This window comes from Xenopus tropicalis, chromosome 6 (assembly GCF_000004195.4).
Source record: "Xenopus tropicalis strain Nigerian chromosome 6, UCB_Xtro_10.0, whole genome shotgun sequence".
NCBI classification, from domain to species: Eukaryota; Metazoa; Chordata; class Amphibia; order Anura; family Pipidae; genus Xenopus; species Xenopus tropicalis.
The window spans coordinates 33,906,922-33,926,771 of record NC_030682.2 but is presented as its reverse complement, the minus strand read 5'-3'; the positions used below and the strand labels follow the sequence as shown (position 1 = coordinate 33,926,771).

General features: G+C 42.3%; 2 protein-coding genes across 2 annotated transcripts; one reads left to right on the top strand and one right to left on the bottom strand.

Moving 5' to 3' along the window:
- The first annotated feature begins 226 nt into the window (after positions 1–226).
- dlx5 (distal-less homeobox 5) lies at positions 227–5,166 on the top strand. The gene is given in 3 exon segments (NM_001004778.1): positions 227–745; positions 2,876–3,060; positions 4,504–5,166. Coding segments are annotated over 3 exon segments (870 nt in total). The 5' UTR covers positions 227–390; the 3' UTR covers positions 4,834–5,166.
- Positions 5,167–14,605: 9,439 nt separating this feature from the next.
- dlx6 (distal-less homeobox 6) lies at positions 14,606–19,562 on the bottom strand. Its single transcript, NM_001142206.1, is given in 2 exon segments — positions 14,606–15,387; positions 16,924–19,562. A coding segment is annotated over 1 exon segment (642 nt). The 5' UTR covers positions 19,273–19,562; the 3' UTR covers positions 14,606–15,387; positions 16,924–18,630.
- Between the last annotated feature and the right edge of the window lie 288 nt (positions 19,563–19,850).

Here is a 19,850-nt window from a genome sequence, read left to right as displayed (position 1 = left end):
GACCTAGAGGAACTGAATGATCATTTCTCGGGGGGGGGAGGCTGTTGTTGTTGTAGTGCAGCTTTTGTTTTTCTGAACTAGTTGAACGGGTTGGGGTGTTGCTGTCGCTTGCGATGCTCCTGGCCAATGGCACCAGCCTACTGTGAATGGATCCACCCTACTGTGAGTAATAGCGCAATTGTGCATTTAACCAAGCCTCCAGTCAGCCCCATCCAGCAGTGTGCGCCCAGCCTCCTCCTCCTCTCTCTCTTCCTCCTCCTCCTGCTCAGATCACTAAGGAACCTTCCCAAGCTCTCACTATTTCAGTGCCAGTCCCAGCAGTAGCAGCAGCATGGCCGCCTGAGCAGCTTCCCAGCGCCCCCAATGCAGGCAGATCGCAGTCCCCAGAGCATGACAGGAGTCTATGAGCGGAGAGTCGCCACCATCAGAGCCACTGAGTTCCAGAGCATCATGCACCATCCTTCCCAGGACTCACCAACACTGCCCGAATCCACAGCCACTGACTCTGGCTACTACAGCCCAGGAGGGGCAGCTGGCCACCCACACCATGGCTACTGTTCGCCCACTTCGGCCACTTATGGAAAGGCGCTTAATGCTTATCAGTACCAGTACCATGGCATGAATGGAGCAGCGGGAAACTACCCTGGCAAAGCCTATAGCGATTATGGCTATGGGAGCCCTTACCACCCTCACCACCAGTACAGCGGAGCGTACAACAGGGTGCAGCCCCCCAGCAGTCAGCCAGGTAAATGGGACCCCTGGGTGGCAGAGATGATTTGACGGGGGGGGGGGTTGCATGTAAAGGGAGAACTGATGTATGTAGGCAACTGGGGTTGGAAGGGTTAATGTGCAGGCTTTGGGGGAGCCTGGGGCAGTAGCGGGTTGGCATGAATCCCCTCTGTGTCTGGCTTGGGAGCTATTTGTAGCTGTGGTCCCCGGCCTAAAACCATGTCTCTGCCGCTTCCCTTTAGAACTGAGGCGCCACCAGCCCGCACCATAACAAACCGCAGGGAGATTCCAGCTGCGCGCAAAACAAACAAGCCCGATTTACAGCAGCGCTAGTGCGGATAATCCCGCCGCACCGGGCTGGGGCTCCCCCGACTCAGAGTAGGCAGAGGAGCACCGCTTTTATATTAACATGTTAAAGTTGTTTTAATATTGGAAGATTCCCATTTCTGTGCTTGCCTGTCTTATTATCTCGTTTTATCCTGTTTATATAAGGTGTATATATTAAGTGAGACTCGCGTCAAACCCGTTGCGCCTTTTTGTGCCTGAAATTATTTAACCCCAACACAAGCATCACTATGTACCACTCAGTGTACATGGCTCAGGCGTATTTGCGCCATGCGGATCCCAGTTACGCGTCCCTGTGCGGCGAGTGGAAAGGATTTAGTTGCTGTCAGTGCTGGGCCCCAGCGGGAGGGCATCAGACGTGGCAGCTGCTGGGGTAGGGAGTCATTAGGTGCTGGTGGGGTACAGTCTGGCAGCGTTGAAATTATGGATCCTGAGATCATTCGTTTTGGAGGGACTGAACCCCACTTTGTGAGAGTTTTGATGTCCCCAGACATTTGCGGGCTAGTTACGCAGTTACAGAGCCCCCCAGTGCCGGGTTCTACTAATAATGCAGGTTTGGGGTGTGAGCTGCTGCACAGTGAAGTGCTGTTCGTTTAACTAGTTGCCCATTAATATATATATCTGGGTAATTGTTGTTGATATTATAGGCACTGTGTCTCCCATGCCAGGCCTTATTTAAGGACATCATTTTGGATCTCTGCTCTGTTGACTTTTAAACAAAAATGTTTTTTTACACAGGGAAAGTAAATACAATTCTAAGCAACTTTAGAGTTCATTGATGGTTTTAAAGTTATTTGTAATTTCTAGCAATGTTTTTGTTTTTTTTGTATCCCTTTCTTTTCTCTGGTTATGACCGTTGCGACAGTATAATAGGTAAGTTCTCCTTCAGGTCTGTCAGGTCAGCTGGCTTGTCACAGAGTTTCAGGACTCAGCCTCTAAACTGCCAGACTGACACTGCGTCTCATACAAATGACATTTACTAATAACTTTAAAACCACTCAAAAACGTGATTATTCATTCATTTTGAATGTATGTTAGAATTGCACTTTCTTTCACCATGCTGACGCCAGTTTTGGGTGGAGGGCCCCTTTAATCCCAGTATCTGTTGTTGTTTTTCTATTTGGGCTTTGAGCTGTTGCACGTTTGCCAGGGGAGTATTTGTGGGCGCAGATTTGGTTTTGCAGCCAGCCCTGTGCGAGTCTGTGCCTGGGCCAGATTGGGTGATGTGGCTGTGACTGTGGGAGGGGGTGTCAGTGCCAGATACAGAGGACTAAACCTTTCCTCCAGTTCTATGGGGAACCGCTGTCTCTGTCTGCACTGACCATAGTAACCGCGGAGCGAGCAAATGACAGGGCAGCCTTCCTGCGGGGCTTTCAACTCCTTCTTGTGCCACTTTGGGCTCTGTCTGGGCTGGGTCGCCCACACCCCATATACACTGAGCTCCGTCTGGTGCCAGGGTGCCCACTTCCTGTCTGTACAAGCACTGAGCACACTGACCGCAGTGCCTGGGAATCTGCTCTGATCGCGCAAGATTGCGCCCTAGCGCAGAGTAGAGATCCAGCCCCATAACACACCGATATTACTAACCACAGGGGGCAGGGTGGGCAATCTCTTGTAAGGATAGTAATATTATATATGTAGCCACTAAATTATATGTATAGCCACTACAAATAGATGTGCACATTGGTACATGCGTGTTTGTGCGATTTAGAAGTCATAGAGGTTAGATTATTAGATACAAAAATAATGAAATTCCAGTCCAATGTTCCTGACATTAAGAGGTGGTGTTTTCCTTCCCTAGAAAAAGAAGTATCAGAGCCCGAGGTGAGAATGGTGAATGGGAAACCAAAGAAAATCCGAAAGCCGCGCACCATCTACTCCAGTTTCCAGCTCGCAGCGCTACAGAGGCGCTTCCAGAAGACGCAATACTTAGCGCTGCCGGAGCGCGCAGAACTGGCGGCATCTCTGGGACTAACGCAAACACAGGTAGGATCCTTGTATGTGAAAGAGAGGCCCCATGGCCCTCAGGCCTGTTCCACTCCCAGTATTCAGTGCTAATCTACTAAATTGTAGCACTACGCTACGTACGCATGTGTATTTGGGTATATGAACAAGCGATTGCGCTCGTTTTACCAGCTACACGGTATAATGCGTATTCTTTGTCCCTGTCTGGGGAAGGCAATGGCGTGTAACCGAAATGTATTTATAAAAAATTAATACATATTTTTTTTAACTGATAAGTCGTTCTTTGTGCGGTCCCTTGTTCCTATGCCAAGTTATTATGCTAAATTGGAGGTGTGATTCAATGGTATGTGTGCATTATATTTATACGCACATAGATATTTATATTTTGTTGATAGGTAAAAATGCCTCTAAGATTTTATGAGATGGCTTAATGTGCGTCTTTTGCTCAATTTATGAAATGTATGTTATATATTTTTTATATATATATATATGGGGAATGCATAATAATATGGACGTTCTAAAAAAAAAGGGGCCGCGGAACCCGAAATCTTGGCCTTTATACAAACAATTTCAGAATTCCCTGTAATGGAGGTGCGTAAAAGGACGATGTGTGGCACAGTTTAATTCTCTATGCTTGAGACATAGGGGCGCATTGTGAACTAGTATTGCGGAATGTAGATAAGGGACTGGGAATTCTCAGTAACCCAAGTGCTGCAAAACTGCAAACCCTGGAGATTGTCTGGGTTTGCAGAGGTCTCTATATGTTCTGGGTTTAGGGAGAAAACGAAACGAAAATAAATTCGAGTAGATACGAAAATGACATTAGGAAATGTGCACAGAGAGGGGCCAGTGCTGTGCAGCCTTTGCTCTCAGTCAGTCCTACACTTTTATACTGCCTATTCTGTAAAGAGGATTAGATTAAAAAAATAGTATAAGAGCTTTATAGGGTAAGTAATTAGATGTCACTGGAGCCAGTAGGTTGCAACAGTTCTGATATGGTTTTACAAGTTTATATCATAATGAAAAGCAGGGAAATATAGAAGAACACCAATATGAAATAGAGAGGGATCGGGAATTGTAATGCATTCCAGGTTACAAAATTGATATTCTACCATTAACAAGAAGATCCACATAGAACTCTTTCATGTGTTGTCCAGTTAGCCATGGCTGCTCTTACAGAACACAATCATTAATTGCCTGGTATATCGCCCATTCTATGTGCAGATGAATGCATTGATAATGGGGGCCTAGCAGTTTTCACAAAATATCTATCCCCTTGCTCAGCAACTGAGTGTAGTGTGTAGCCTTATACTTCTTAAAGGCAATTTTTGGGATATATTATTTAAGGGTAAAAACGTGTCAGATTATTCACTTGTATTTGAGTAGAACCTGAAGTGTTTGCCTAATAATTATCATGTGTTTCCCCGGAGAATGTATCCTAATTATTATCATTTCTCACTTCAGGTAAAAATATGGTTCCAGAATAAAAGATCCAAGATTAAGAAAATCATGAAGAACGGAGAGCTGCCTCCAGAACACAGCCCCAGCTCCAGTGACCCCATGGCGTGTAATTCTCCCCAGTCTCCAGTAGTGTGGGAACCCCAAGGATCTTCAAGGTCACTCAGCCACCACCCCCATGTACATTCCCACCCCCAGGCCTCCGGCAGCTCCCCTGCATCCTCCTATCTGGAGAACTCCAGCGTCTGGTACCCTACAGGCACCCACCTGCAGAACCTGCAGAACCATGCCTCTTTACAGCACCCCTTGGCCTTGGCATCAGGGACTCTCTACTAAAAGACACCCGGGCCGCCTTTTTGTCTTTTTTTTGGACTATCATTTTTTTCATTGTTAAGGAGTCATACAAAACAATGCATAACATGGATTTTTTAAGGCAAAGTATATTGTGTAAAGCTTGTTGCATGTAACTTATTGCATTTCAAAGGAGACCGTGTGTTTTTTACAGATTGTCTTTGCGCAACTGGGGACACTATCTCAATGGTGCCTTGAATCTATGACCTCATTTTTTTCCAGAGACTTTTTTTCAATGTTTATTTTAACCATGTAAATACATGTAGATAGAGGAATTAAACTGTATATTCTGGATAAATAAAATTATTTCGACCAGGAGAAACAGATTTTTTTTTTTAACTGCAAAGATCAAGCCCAAATTAACTGCAATGCAGGTTTTGCTGTCTTTCTCCCTACAATAGAATTTGGGGTATATTGCTTCTCATCATATCTAATACAGATAACTGATGACATGACTAGGAACCTATATTAATCTAAGAATCTATATGGTGATAATCTTCATCATATTTAGGAAATGTATGGTATAGCCGTGTAGCCCTTTGTTTGCCTGTGTGTTTTGTTGATGGGGATGGGTGCCCCCCATGTTGCACTGGCTATTGCTATGGATGCTAATGGCTATAGATGAGATAAAATAAGAAAGGCAGCTGTTTGGACTGTACACAGACTGGGCGTTGGAACTGAGACTCGCAGCAGGTTTGTGCAGTGGGTGGGGTGGGGGCTGGAATCTATTGGGATCAGTGAATATTAAAAGCCATGCCAGCTCCTGGCTACGAAACGGGCTTTTATTCTGAAAGAGAGATCAATGAGTTCTTATGTATCGGCTGGAAGGTATGTTTAACCCCCTCCATGCCAAGAGGGCCGACCTCCTTGAGGTATTTATGATGCCAGCACCATAGAAGGTATGGGAGCCGGGATGGCACTATAGGCCTAGGGTAGGGGCACAGCACAGGCGCTAAAGGATCTGAGTTGTGCCAGGCAGAGAAGAGCAAATGAATGCCAGAAAGTAAGGGGCCAGGGAGTTAGCGCCTAATGTGCACAAAGTGTGCCATGCAAGGAGATATTTTAGCAGGAGCTCTATGTGGGCCATTATATAGACTCATGGGCAGCTTAGGGACACATGGACGAGGATATGGATAGAAAAACTACAATAGGGAGACATGGCCTAATATAGAGCTGGAACATAGACACACGGGTTAGTATAGAGACACAGCAGTAGCAGCTCAGCGCCTCAGGCACAGTTACCTGTCTCCGCTCTTTTATCTCCCGTGTGTCTGCGGCCCCCTCCCCTCTCTGTCTGCAGCTTTGTTCTTGCATGTCACCGTGGTGCCTGCCTTGCCCCGTCTCGCCCCTAGGGGGCTTTCTTTCGCTTTCTCATGAGAATCGCACGTACCCGGACTTGCTTTAATTACACCTACTCCCAAATCCTCAGGAGCCGCCGGATTCCAATGTTTCTTTACATCTTTATTTGGTGTTTACGCTTTTCTTTGTTATAGTTTTTTTTTCTTTAATAATGATCCCATTATGTGATATTATTTTATTTTGCTGAGATATAGGTGCAATAGGGAGCTTCAAAAAAAAGCACTCAGGGCTCCTTAAGTTTGACCTTCTGTTCTGACAAATTCGTTTTTTGCTAAAGCGCTTGATAACAAAATGAAGGTTTATTTTTAGAATAAAGAATATATTGGTTACATGTGCGGATATTCCTATTATAACAATTATTATAAAATGAATATCATTATATTCTGCCTACTAATAATTTAATTTGCCTGGAATATACAGGATTTTCCGAATTATATAAAACAAATGACATCAATTGGTTTAGGTTAATATACTGTATACCTGGTCTCTTCAACTTCTCAACATGATTTTGAACTACACGCCTCAGCATTCCCTGTCTGCTCTGGTTGGTACCTGGGTGTTAGGACTGATCCCCCAGCTGCTACAGAACGCTATAAAATTCGATTTTTCTGTTGATAGCTAATATACTCAGCAGTGAGTTGTATAGAACCCAGAATTCTACAGCGGGTGCAGCAAATTAGTTGGTTCAGGGTGTAGGGGTTCTTGTCCAATGTTTAAGTAATTGTCATTCCATTACTGCATTAGATTATTAATCAATGTTTTTTGGAACTGTAACTGAAAGTGCAAATTAAAATGTCATCAACTCCACATTAAAAGGCCACACTCACGAATTGTAATTGAAGTTGTAAAATATTTTCTTTATTATTTGAAACAAATATTGAGGCTTGAAATTCCCAGAGATCTAACTATAAATCGATCATACAGATTGTTCCTTTGTTACCAAAATTACTGGCAAAGAATTCACTTTCCTGGAAACAAAACACTACGAAGCGATGGTTTCTTTTAACTCCCTATCTATTCCTACGGGTTAATTTGAGATATAACCTTATGATAGCAGTATTCTATAATAAGCAGTATGACACCCCCACAGTGTATTTGGGAACCCCATATGTAACATTACTAGGAGGCTTAGGATCAGCCCTTTCACTACAGTAAATGCTCAGGAAGTCATTATAGTTACAATGTTTTGTAGAGAATAATTAAGATAAAAATCGTAATGTGCTCCGCCTTCTGCCCTCCCACATCTGCGCCAGGTTTTGGTTTGTCCGCAATTTAATTTAAAGCTTGAAATGACGCAGGGATTGCGTCTATTATCCCCGTAAGCTCTTCAGAGCGATTCCTGTGTGCCAGTTTCTCCTGCATTCCAGCCAGGGTGTGAATTCCTTTCGTGCATAGGGGGAGATATGGAATCGGAACCGAGAATCACACATGTGCTATTTGTTAGTCAAGTCGTTTAAAAGAGTGCAAGACAGGTCCGGTCTGGACAAAGATTCAAAATAGCCCCAAACATCCCCCAAAAAGGAGTTAATGCCGATGGAATCTTACAGTAGCTCTCTGGCTTTTGCCTAAATCTACAGATCGCCAGCCTTGGCCTGCTTACAGATTGCCAGCCTGGGCCTAGTGCCAGGCAAGGTTGTACAGTCAAAGATGCACTTGGGAAACTGATACTGTAAAGAACCAACACCCGGGGTTGGGAGAATCTCACTTCCACTCCTCAGGTAGTGGGGCTAATTGCCTGTGTGCCATTGGAAATCTAGCATCCCAATAACGTAGGGAAAATGCCATTATTTGTCATTAAATAAGATCTGATCATCAGGACATAATGTAAGGATATAATGTAAGGATATAATGTAAGGATATATGTCGTGCCCAGTCCTGGAAGCTGGGGAGGAATGCATGGCTTCACATCTGACTGTAATTCTGTGTGCGACTCCCAGGACAGGATCTATCAGTCATATGGTGTTGGAGCCCGCTGGCTTGAGAGAAATCTGCAGCAGTATATGTATTAAAAGGGTTTCTCCTCCCAAGAGCAGTTTTTTTGTTGTTGGTGTTGTTGCATAATGTGCATAATGAAACAAAATATAACTCGAAACTTTCCATTATACGTTCATTAAAAATGTTCAGTGGTTTCAAATTTATTTGGAAATGTAATTGCAATTGAAAGCAGAATGTGGCTGGCTGCTTATATTCTTTCAATCCCGAAGCAATGTAGCAGAAGCCAGCTGATTAGCAGAGCTGGAGGAGAACCGACTTCAACTACATTGTTTCAAGTCAGAATCAGAGAAAAGAAAGGGGTGAACACACATTGCTTTCAGCAGCAATTACATTTACAAGTAATGATGGACATTTGAACCAATAAATATAGGAAACTTGAAGAATTATTTTTGTTTTAGTGACGATCCCTTTTATTTACAGCGTTGCATATGTACAAGAAAGCTATATAAATGCAAAAATATACATATACGTTTTATTCCACACACACATACATGCCATGGAGATAAATATTACTTATGTGATTATTATACGTATGTTCCAGTGTAGGCAGCAATTCCTAGGCTAAGCACAAATCATTCCCAGGATCGCCCTGTGGTTTTGGGGATTAGTAAATCACTAGCACTGTCTCACTGTCACTGCGCATAGTGCAACCAGGGGAATATACATGGCATGTACATTTATTACTCGGGTAGAGGCTTCTCATTTCTACTGAGACTGTTTGTTTAACTTAAAATTTCCAGATGCTTTGCCTGGAATGTTCCTTTGCAGTGTATAGACACACACATATCTTATAGCACCTGTAGAACATACGCACCCATAGACATGCAGTACATGGAAGCAGTATATAGGAAAGGGCTGGCCTACTGAGTGGAGAGAATAAAGCTGTTTGACTGATATATGTTTTTTGCTTCCAAGTGGATATGTTGTCCAACCACCCCTGCATTAAATAAAATATAACACATGCTCCGTTATACAGGATCACAATTATATAGAAACTTTATTATTATAACTGTATTATTACAGATTGCGGAGTATTCTTGCGCTCTTAAAGTCACCTAGTGCTAAAGAGCCAGAGAGAACGCAATTGGGTTTAACCTTACTAGGTTCCATTTCTTTGCTGCTTTGGGCAATTCTAGGCCTCCGCCATCAGTAACAGACAGTAAACAAATAGTTACAAATATATTATTCTTGTTTTAGTTATGTATACAGATTATAAAAGTGATTTGTGTTTCACATGCATTATTATGTCAGTAGAGTGACTTTCAAGGACTAATGCCCATACATCAAGGTGACTAATGACAAAGTGCCATGAGGCCAAGAGTAAGGCACTGGCCCGTTTGGCTAGCACGACCAGCCCTGTATAAGCAACTGAACAGGCTGCCAGACGCAGTGAACCAATGTATACCAAATAGATCAAGGATCAGATCTTGTAAGCTGTACACTGGATGTCCCAATTAGTGCGGACTGGCAGCAAATGGTTAATGTGAGGAAAGGAAAGTTAGAGAGACGCGGGAGCTAGAGAGTTAATGGTAGGTTAAAGGTGTGTGTTATTGGCTGAGAAGGAAATCGCACTGCATTTATGGGAGAGATAACACTGAGCTGGTTGTTACAGGGATATTAATTAGGCCTTTATCCATTCCCTAAAGTGCTCCATGGAAATCACTGATGGTATCTAAATTGGCTGCAGAATCGCATGTCCGGGCTCTGTAATCCCATATTCATATTAAACGCAACTGATACTGATTTTTGGTGTGATAAAATGACAGCGACACTATGTGACAAGAAGTGTCGCTGGGACACCCAAGACGTCCTGCAAACAGCAAAGAGTTGTTCTTGCAATGTTTTGGCTACTTTTGTGTTTTTGATTGAAAATGTGTTACAGGCCTGCAGTATCGATCAGAGCCTATGGCTAAATAGCCTCCAAGGCCCTTCATCCTGTATAACAAATCTTGCAGCTCCTGGGATGTAATTGAACTACATCTATCTGTATCTTCAACTGACAGTTGCACCACAAAAGTATCTGACTGTTGCACCTTGCCTATAGTAACTTTTCCTACAATACAATGATCATACAATTGTTGTCCCTTCCCAGAAGACAAAAGGTACTGTTGAGTTTACATACACAGGGACGTTATAAGAACCCCTTTTTTTCCTTTAGGACCCAGTACAGGTGCAACATTTGGGGACCATTGTCACATACAATACTAAATATTGCTTTGCATGGCCCAGAAATGACGTGGGCCTAGTTCTGTTTCACCCCCTGGTGGCTGCCCTGTCATACGGGGATCTCTGGCAGCCAAGATACAAAGTGCCCATCATTTTGTTTCATATAAAATTGGCACATATGCCTAAAATGCTGGTAATTTAAGACCCCGATGGACCCTCCACAATTCTTCATCCCCAGCACTATCAGGGTCAGCTGCTTACCCTATTGTTACAAGGAGATTACAGTAGGGGCTCTAGGTGGGCTCACTGTTGGGGGGACATGTGCTATTTGAGTAATATACCCACTTGCCTGGAGAGCTGCCTATCTTTGCAGTGTATTCTAGCAAGCAGTGCTAGGGGCTCCGCAGCCCAAAAGAATCAATCCTTTGTCCTTTATCGCTCCTCTACCCTTCCCACTTTTGTATTTCCCTCAGCCTAAACTGTCGCTCAATGAGGGCCCAGCGAAATGACAATTGTGCATTTTCCACTCAGCAACCAGTCTGCCGTACAAAATAGGGGCTAAATAATAGTAGAATTAGCCCTACTGGCCGGTTTCAAATGTAACACTCTGTAATAATTATATTGCAGGCTGGATTAGGATGCTATTATCATAATCTGGACGTTTACAATTATCTGTAATTTGCAAAGATGCTCCAGGTCTTGATTACAGCAGTTTTTTTTATCAAGCTAACCATCACTAAACAGTGACAGTAATAACAGCTAATTTTGCTGGCAATATAAGAGGTGCCGGGGTGTGCAAACAATTTCACACCTGGATATGCTCACTCAACCAAGAATGCAAAGAGAGAGTCTGCCCCGACACTCGGGAAGGTATTCTGCCTTTCTCCTGCCCGGCACCCTCCATGCTCCTGCCCGGCACCCTCCATTCTCCTGCCCGGCACCCTCAATGCTCCTGCCCGGCACCCTCCATTCTCCTGCCCGGCACCTTCCATGCTCCTACGGGGCACCCTCAATGCTCCTGCCCGGCACCCTCAATGCTGCTGCCCGGCACCCTCCATTCTCCTGCCCGGCACCCTCAATGTTCCTGCCCGGGCCGGCACCCTCCATTCTCCTGCCCGGCACCCTCCATGCTCCTGCCCGGCACCTTCTATGCTCCGGGGGCTCCAGCACTGCCTGCTCACTGGGAACCTGGGTAAGAGCTGCTTTTCTCTCATTTCTCACCCACCTTGCTGAGCCAGTCGGCTGGATCTGCCTTGGGAATCATTTCCAATAGGGAACCTTGCCTTGCTACTAAATCAGAGCGACAGAAAGAGGGAAAGAGTGAAAGCGATAGATCGATGATAGATAGATAGATAGATAGATCGATCGATCGATAGATAGATGGATAGACAGACAGAATGGTAGAAGAGGGAGCAGGTACAAGAATGTACTAGCTATAGTTTAGGTTCAGGCTTTCACATTATAATACAGTACAAAATGCCAAGGCTATATTCCCCCCTCCCCCTGTGTCACATGGAAAATGGAAGGGTCTCTTCTGGCCCTGGACTATAACGCTCATAGCTGAATAGAATCGCCCAGATCGGATGAAATACGCAGAATGTTATTGCAGGTGCAACAATAATGAGAGTGGCTGATATGGCAGTACAATGGGCTGGAAGGGAGAGCCATATAACGGCCCTGTAGTGCGCAAGTAGGGCTATGGCCACTACAATTCCACGTAGAAGGTGGATAGGATTTATACAGTCAGTTCAGTGTTGAAGGGGTTAAATGATCATATAGTATGATCGCAAATGCAATGGCACTCATGTGTGGTGGGGGAGGGGCGCCTCTGTGGTTAGCCCGGGCACCGGCACTGATAATATATTTACTGTCAAACCGAACGGGATCTCCATTTCTTTAATAGATCTATCTATCTATCTATCTATCATCTATCTATCTATCTATCTATCTATCTATCTATCTATCTATCTATCTATCTATCTATCGATCTGTCTATCTATCATCTATCTATCTATCTATCTATCTATATCATCTATCTATCTTTATATCTAGACAGTGACAATATATTTAATGTCAAACCGAATAGGATCTCCATTTCTTTAATAGCTCTATCATCTATCTATCTATCTATCTATCTATCTATCTATCTATCATCATCTATCTATCTATCTATCTATCTATCTATCTATATCTATCTATCTATCATCTATCTATCTATCTATCTATCTATCTATCTATCTATCTATCTATCTATCTATATCTATCTATCATCTATCTATCTTCATATCTAGACAGTGACAAAGACAGTGACAATATATTTAATGTCAAACCGAATGGGATCTCCATTTCTTTAATAGATCCATCTATCATCTATCTATCTATCTATCTATCATCTATCTATCTATCTATCTATCTATCTATCTATCTATCTATCATCTATCTATCATCTATCTATCTATCTATCTATCTATCTATCTATCTATCTATCTATCTATCTATCTATCTATCTGTCTATCTCTATTTATGTATTTATCTATTCATCCATCATCTAGCTATCTATCTGTTTGTCTACCTATCTATCAATTATCTACCTATTTAACATCTATCTATTTATCTATCTGTCTATCTATCCGTCTATCTATCTATCTATATCTATCTATCTATCTATCTATCTATCTATCTATCCATCATCTAGCTATCTATCTGTTTGTCTACCTATCTATCAATCAATTATCTACCTTTTTAACATCTATCTATCTATCTATTTATCTATCCGTCTATCTATCCGTCTATCTATCTATCTATCTATCTATCTATCTATCTATCTATCTATCTATCTATCTATCTATCATCTATCTTTTCTTATGCCATGTACCCTTTGAACCCAGCCTTCCCCAGTGCAGACCGTACCTGGAAGTGTTGGGGTGACAGAGAACAAAGTGCTGGGGGGGTATCAGGCCCCAAAGCCCCTCTCGGCTGTGGCAGATCAGCGCCCCGCACAAAGCTCCAGGTTTAGCATAATGTGAATAATTCAGCGATGCTCTGAGCAGCTGTAATTCTGAAATCTTTCTCCCTTCTTTTTACTATTATAATTCTGGTTAATTTTCAATTTTAGGTCCTACATCTCTGCAATTTGTGTATGAATAACAGAATAATTTCCCTTTTTTGTTTCGCTTTTCCTGTTCCTGAATCTAAATAAAGATGGCTTTTTAGTATTAAAAGTGGAAGAAAATTACAGGTAATTATCTTTGACGGTAAAAACGCTGTAATCAGCGGGCTACATGAAAAATTACTCTAATTATGGCTGCATTTAAGAGAATGGGGGAAAAAAAACCTTCTTCTGGATAAAAACGTTAAATTGTCCCCAATGTGTGCTTGTAACTGGATGGGACGGCAGCTGCAGGCTTTGTTCAGCAATGATCCTGGGGAGATGTGAACCCAAGATGCACAGTGGGAAGGGGGAGAGATAAGGCGGCACTGTTCAATAACATAACAATACGAGACATAGAAATGACAAGACTGACCGGTTTAAGCCATTCTGAAGACTGGAACTTGCTCAGCGTCAAGAACTAAAAAAAATAAATATAAAAAACAAAAACACACACTCACACACACAAAACACTGGTGTATTGGTAAGTAATCTTTGCTTTGTGCCTAATTATAGTGACTGTCCTTTTGCACGACTGTGTGTAGCTGTCATTATATCGAGCACTCTCTGACTGTCTATTGACTCCTCATAAGTGGCTCAGTGCTTTCAAGGTTCAGGATTTGAAAGATGCCCAGGTCGCTCCTACTAATTCTCCCAGCAAGGGGCATCTAACGAACATGGAAATGCAGCTTCTTTATTTTAGCTTTGACTAGATTTGCACTGCACACAGTAGCGCCAAGGGCAAGCGCAACGCATATTTCTTTAGAAATGTTCAATTTATTTCATTTGTAAGAAACGAATCTGCTTGTGTTGTTATTGTTGCTTATTTTGTGCACATTGTGTATCATAACACCGAACTTGATGTGATTTAACCCCAAGCTCTTTTTTCGGCAGCTCCATGTATACATGAATCTGTTCTGTAAACATGTTTATGCTAACCCTCTTCATTTTTATCAGGGCTACAGGGACTAGGAGCTGTAGTTGGACAACAGTTTGACAAGGCATGTTGACAGTTGCAGTTAAGCATAAGCTGGAGGGTGGGAAAATTGCCCTTTAAAAGGCTGGCTTGATAAATAGGACACTGAGGCATTTTGAGGAATGCTTGTTTTGTTTCCATTTATGAAAGACAATAACATACAAAGGATATATACAACTGCAATTCAACAATATATACAGATATGTCATTTTTAGAAATGTCTCTATAGCTTGCCAAGCGAATGCCAGCGGGCCCCAGAGCCGATCCATTCACAGTCTTGCTACAAAACAGTGGTTCCTAAGCAGGGTCCATGAGACACAAAGATCCATTATTTTATAGGGTTCCAAGCCTGCTGTTGGGTGCCACCTCTCCCTGCTCCTTGCTCACGCCACACATGCTGTACATGGCTTTTGTAAGAAAATTTTTGTCTCATGCAGATAACTTGCCCTTTAATCCAAACTTGTTTGTTTGTTTTTATCTTGGAGTCCAGGAGAGATTATCCAAGGGCCAATGAGGTGTATCACTGAGGCTTAGCCCACTGATGGGCTCCTGCACCGCCACTGTAAGTCCCCCAGATCCTGGCACATGACTGGCATGGGCGCCACTTGTTCCACAAGTCTTTGCCAAACTGGACCTAGAAGCTTCACATCATTTGTGATCTCTGCATTGTGTCTTGGTGCGGGGACGAGTACCAGTGGGAGTAGCCAGGCATGTAGCTGTTGGGGGCCATACTAACCCCCTTGGCAGAGGCCGAAACGTCCCACACGGGAGGAATAGCTGGAGAGCGAGGGGAGAGGGCGGCTGTGCCGGGCAATGGATCGCTTTCCAGGGGATTACTGCCTTGTTTCAGCAGCTTCTTGTACTTGGACCGTTTGTTCTGAAACCAAATCTTTACCTGCAGTCAAAAAAAAAAGGAATTATATATTAAAGAGACCCAAAGAGAGTGCCCAGAAAATCCCACGGTTTAGAGGAGATTGTGGCTTGTTTGTGCCAAGGACCTTAGTGGTGAAGCCAACCAGAATGCCAGTATCATGCTGTGCAGCAGCCATTCCTCCTATTCACTTGCCATTCACTGCAGCGCCGTTATACAGCGTTATAAAGCATAGGAGCAATGTGCTTTTCATTCATGTTTTCTTTTCATATATGTGTGTGTCTATATGAGTATATATGTGTATATATTGATAGGTGTGTGTATATATATATATATTTTTTTTTTTTTTTGTGTTTTAATTTTTTTTGCTATTATTTATATTATCTACTTTTTATTTCATCTATCTAGAACTTATTATGGTATAATGTTATATATCATCTGTCCATCATAGCTATCTATAATCTATATCTATCTATCTATCTATCATCTATCTATCTATCTATCTATCATCTATAGCTATCTGTCATCTATCTATCTATTATATATTTATTAATTATTTTACAGTTGCAATAAATAGAAGTTAATAACAAACCACCACAATAACACAAACCTGCATTTACACAACACTATATGCATGCCCAGTAATGCTTGTTATGCACAAACAGCGCTGAGAGTTTCCAGTGTCATTATGGAATGTTAAAAAGGCCCTGGTAGTGTCAGGGAATGACACATTTCTAATGCAAGAATTTTGTCTGGATTATAAAATAAAATTGCAGGGCACTGTGTCTGTAGATGCTCAACATCAAAATATCAAGCACCTGGCACTCAGCCTTGCGCACAGACACCAGCCTTTTGCATTTTGATACCTAGAATAGTGCGCACTGACACCCAGCTTAGTAAGGGAGAGGCCCCTTATGTATTGCATCACATGTGTGTTTGCAGCCATCGGATTACTGGGGAAAGCTGCCTAAGGGTGCTGTTAAATGTCTAGTGGTATTGTATATATATCTATATATACATATCTATATATATATCTATATAGATATATATATATCTCTATATCTATATATATATATATATATATCTATATATATATATATATTATAGATAGATAGATAGATAGATAGATAGATAGATAGATAGATAGATAGATGATACATAGATAGATAGATAGATAGATAGATAGATAGATAGATAGATAGATGATATACAAATATTTTGGGGGTGTGGGGCCATTAACCGAAATGTAAATCCAAGTGTAACTTTAGAGGCCTAGCACGCCTCTACTGCCTGGCATAACGAAAGAAAACTACTATTAACAAAATAAATTGACAGGTACAGGAGATCTTGGACATTCTGGCTTTGTATCCCATCCAAGGAATATATATTGTTTGTGCTAAGTGGAAGTGTTTAACAGGACTATTCTTTACTGTAGCCGAATTTTCTTAAATGCTCTATAAAGAGAATAGCGGGTTACGGTCTGGCAGCTTACTGACATTGTACTTTCTGGTGTTGGTATGTTCTGCCTTAGGGGTCGCACTGATCTCCCTGGTGTATTACCTGTGTTTGAGTGAGACCCAAAGAAGCGGCTAGCTCTGCCCTCTCTGGTAGTGCCAGGTATTGGGTTTGCTGGAAGCGATGATTTAAAGCCTGCAGCTGGAGACTAGAGTATATCGTCCGGGGTTTGCGAATTTTCTTCCCTTTCCCATTAAACCGAATTTCCCCATTTTCGATCACTGTTGTTTTTTGCTGTTCCGCTAAAGAAGAAGCACATGAATGTTAGAGAATAGTATTTACTTAGTTACAATCATATGATTACAGCATAAGAAGCTAAATTCATTGAATGTAATGACCCATATATGTAGACTTCATGGAGACTATTCCTTTTTTAATTAATTTTGTAAAAATGGAATCGTTCTAGTTGCTCTTTGTATATGGCCCAGACACTAAATGGCACGGATGAGCTCTTGCATGAGGCTCCAGTAAAGCAGCAGATATATTGTATTATTCTCTAGGAAAGGCTGGGGATCCTTTCAGCCAACGAGATGTTTACACGGCTAATTGACTTTATGTAACCAATTTGCTGCCTAGTGAGTGAACAATCGGTGATTTCGAGTTTCTGATCGCCCAGTCATATATCTTCCAATCAAATCATCTGCCGTGTGGAAATAAATAACTTGGGGGAAATATCGGTCATTTCAAAAAGAATCTCACGTCCATTTTTCATGACACAAATCAAACCCCTTCATTGTGACATCAACGCAGTGAACGCGAGTGCCCATATTTTTCCAGTACAGGCAGCAGGCCTTTCATCAGATCTTTATTTACTTGCCAAAACAAGGAGGCCAAAGAACCAATTTAAATACAAAATACTCTGCCTTTTCACCCTTGTTATTGTATAAGCACATTACATACACACATAAACCCCTAAAGATTAGGAAAGGCAAGCGTTACAGTAAAGGGATTTGCCTTAAACATTATTTTGTATTAAAAGGGAAAATTACTCATTCACTTGAACCGATATTACTGCGGCCTGTGGCAATTCCTAAAGACGTTTCGCTTAAATACAGGGAAATACACAATTGCACTGGATTTTACTAAACCAATGGAAATGACTGCAAATCCATATTCAGTTGTACATTTCGCCCCAAACATATTATTCTTTTTATCGTTTCTACTAGTATTATATATAATAGTAATGTCACTTATGCTTGTCATTACTAATATAATATATCATAGTAATATAATAATTACAACAATTATAAGCATTGTTATTTACAGACTTTTCTACTAGTACAAATAATAATTGTGAAAATAATTGTATAATTTCCATAATGCCAGTCATTAAATTGAAAACGAATAACTTTCATTAAAACTGGACAGTCCCCACATGAGAAGCAGGGACACTCTCATAGTTTGCTTAATAAGAAGATGATTGGATAGATGTTGCCGCAGACAGCGATAACGATAATAACTATTATACTAAACAGCAGATTTTAGTGGGTATGATGTATATAATTATTATTAGCAATAAGCAAAGCGTACGGAATAAATAACCTAATAAGCAAATAAGTGAATCCATGTGCAATACTAGACATCCCTCCCCCCTTTCTGGTACTTATTGTTAAATTGGGTTGTCACTCAGAAGGACGCTAGCTTAAATTCAGTTTTCCCCTAAAATGCAGTTATTAATAAAAAAAAAAAGCGCTTCCTATATACCGGGTAGTAAAACCTATTTATATGTATATAAATATAACACTGCATGTATCACGTTCTAAATAATGACACGATTGTATTTCTATGAATAATTGCACAAGAAGAAAGAGCAATAATGTACATAAGGGAATAAAATAAGCAGTTCCAAGCAAATCTGCACAGTATAAAGAGGAAAAGGAGAGAAAATAAAGCAAAGTCGTGTGCCCGGTGCTGGCACAAACCGTGTCTCCCATAGTCAGTCACAATGCCACAAAGTAGGTGCATCTGTAACGGAGACTGCAGAGTATAGCAGCGACCCCAGGGCAGAATAAGCAAGGGCGCTCCTGGGGCTGCAGAGAAGGAGTAGTGCTCGGCCTCACCTGGCTCTTCGACTCGGCTCTGAGTCGTGGTGCTGCTGCTGCTGTTGCTGCTGTACGACTGCAGGTAGGGGCTGTGCTGAGAGTGGCTCATGTAAGGGTAGGCGGCCAGGGAGCGGCTGTACGAGTTGCTGCCGGAGTAGCTGTCGTGCTGCTGGTGGTGCGGGTGATGGTGAGGGTGGGAGCCGGAGTGCAGGCAGTGCAGAGGGTAGTGACCGGCTGCCATGACCGGCGAGCTTTGCTGGGAGTGGGACTGCTGCTGACCAAACTCCATAAAGGCAGACTTGGAGGAGTCCTGAGCTTCCAAGCCGTCAGCCATCGTAGTCATGGTCATCATCAAACTTTCTGATTGAGAGCAATCAACCCCCCTCCCCACCCCTGTGAGGCCACCTACCCTATACTTAAGGTAATTCCCCCTTCCCTTGCACAGAGTGAGAGGCCTTGCAGCACAGGGCTAAATGGAGCCTTGTTTTCTTTCTTTCTCTCTCCCTTTTTTTTTTTTTAATGTTAAAGCCCCCCTCTCCGTGGCTAATTCTCACTTGTTTTGCCTTGTGCAGTTAAGGCAGAGATTTAAGGTGGATTCTGTTAAAGTTCAGCTTCTGCCTTTAGACTTGATTCACAAGCCACAAGTCGAATGGTTTGTCTCCAAAAGGGCAGCGCCTCCCGATTGGTCACTCAACCCCTGACGTCACAATCCCTCTGCTTCTACTGGCGTTTGTGCGAGCGAGTCGGAGCCCACCTTTCAGCGAGCTCCCCCAGCGCCTCTCACCTCCCTGCAAATAACAGCAAGTACCGGCCCCATATATGTGAGCTGGGGAAGCGGGCTGATCGCATTCTGCATTATTTTATGCGATAAAAACGACGTCTATTTTTCTATTCGTGTATTTGTGTACGTTTTTGTATGCCACCACTTTT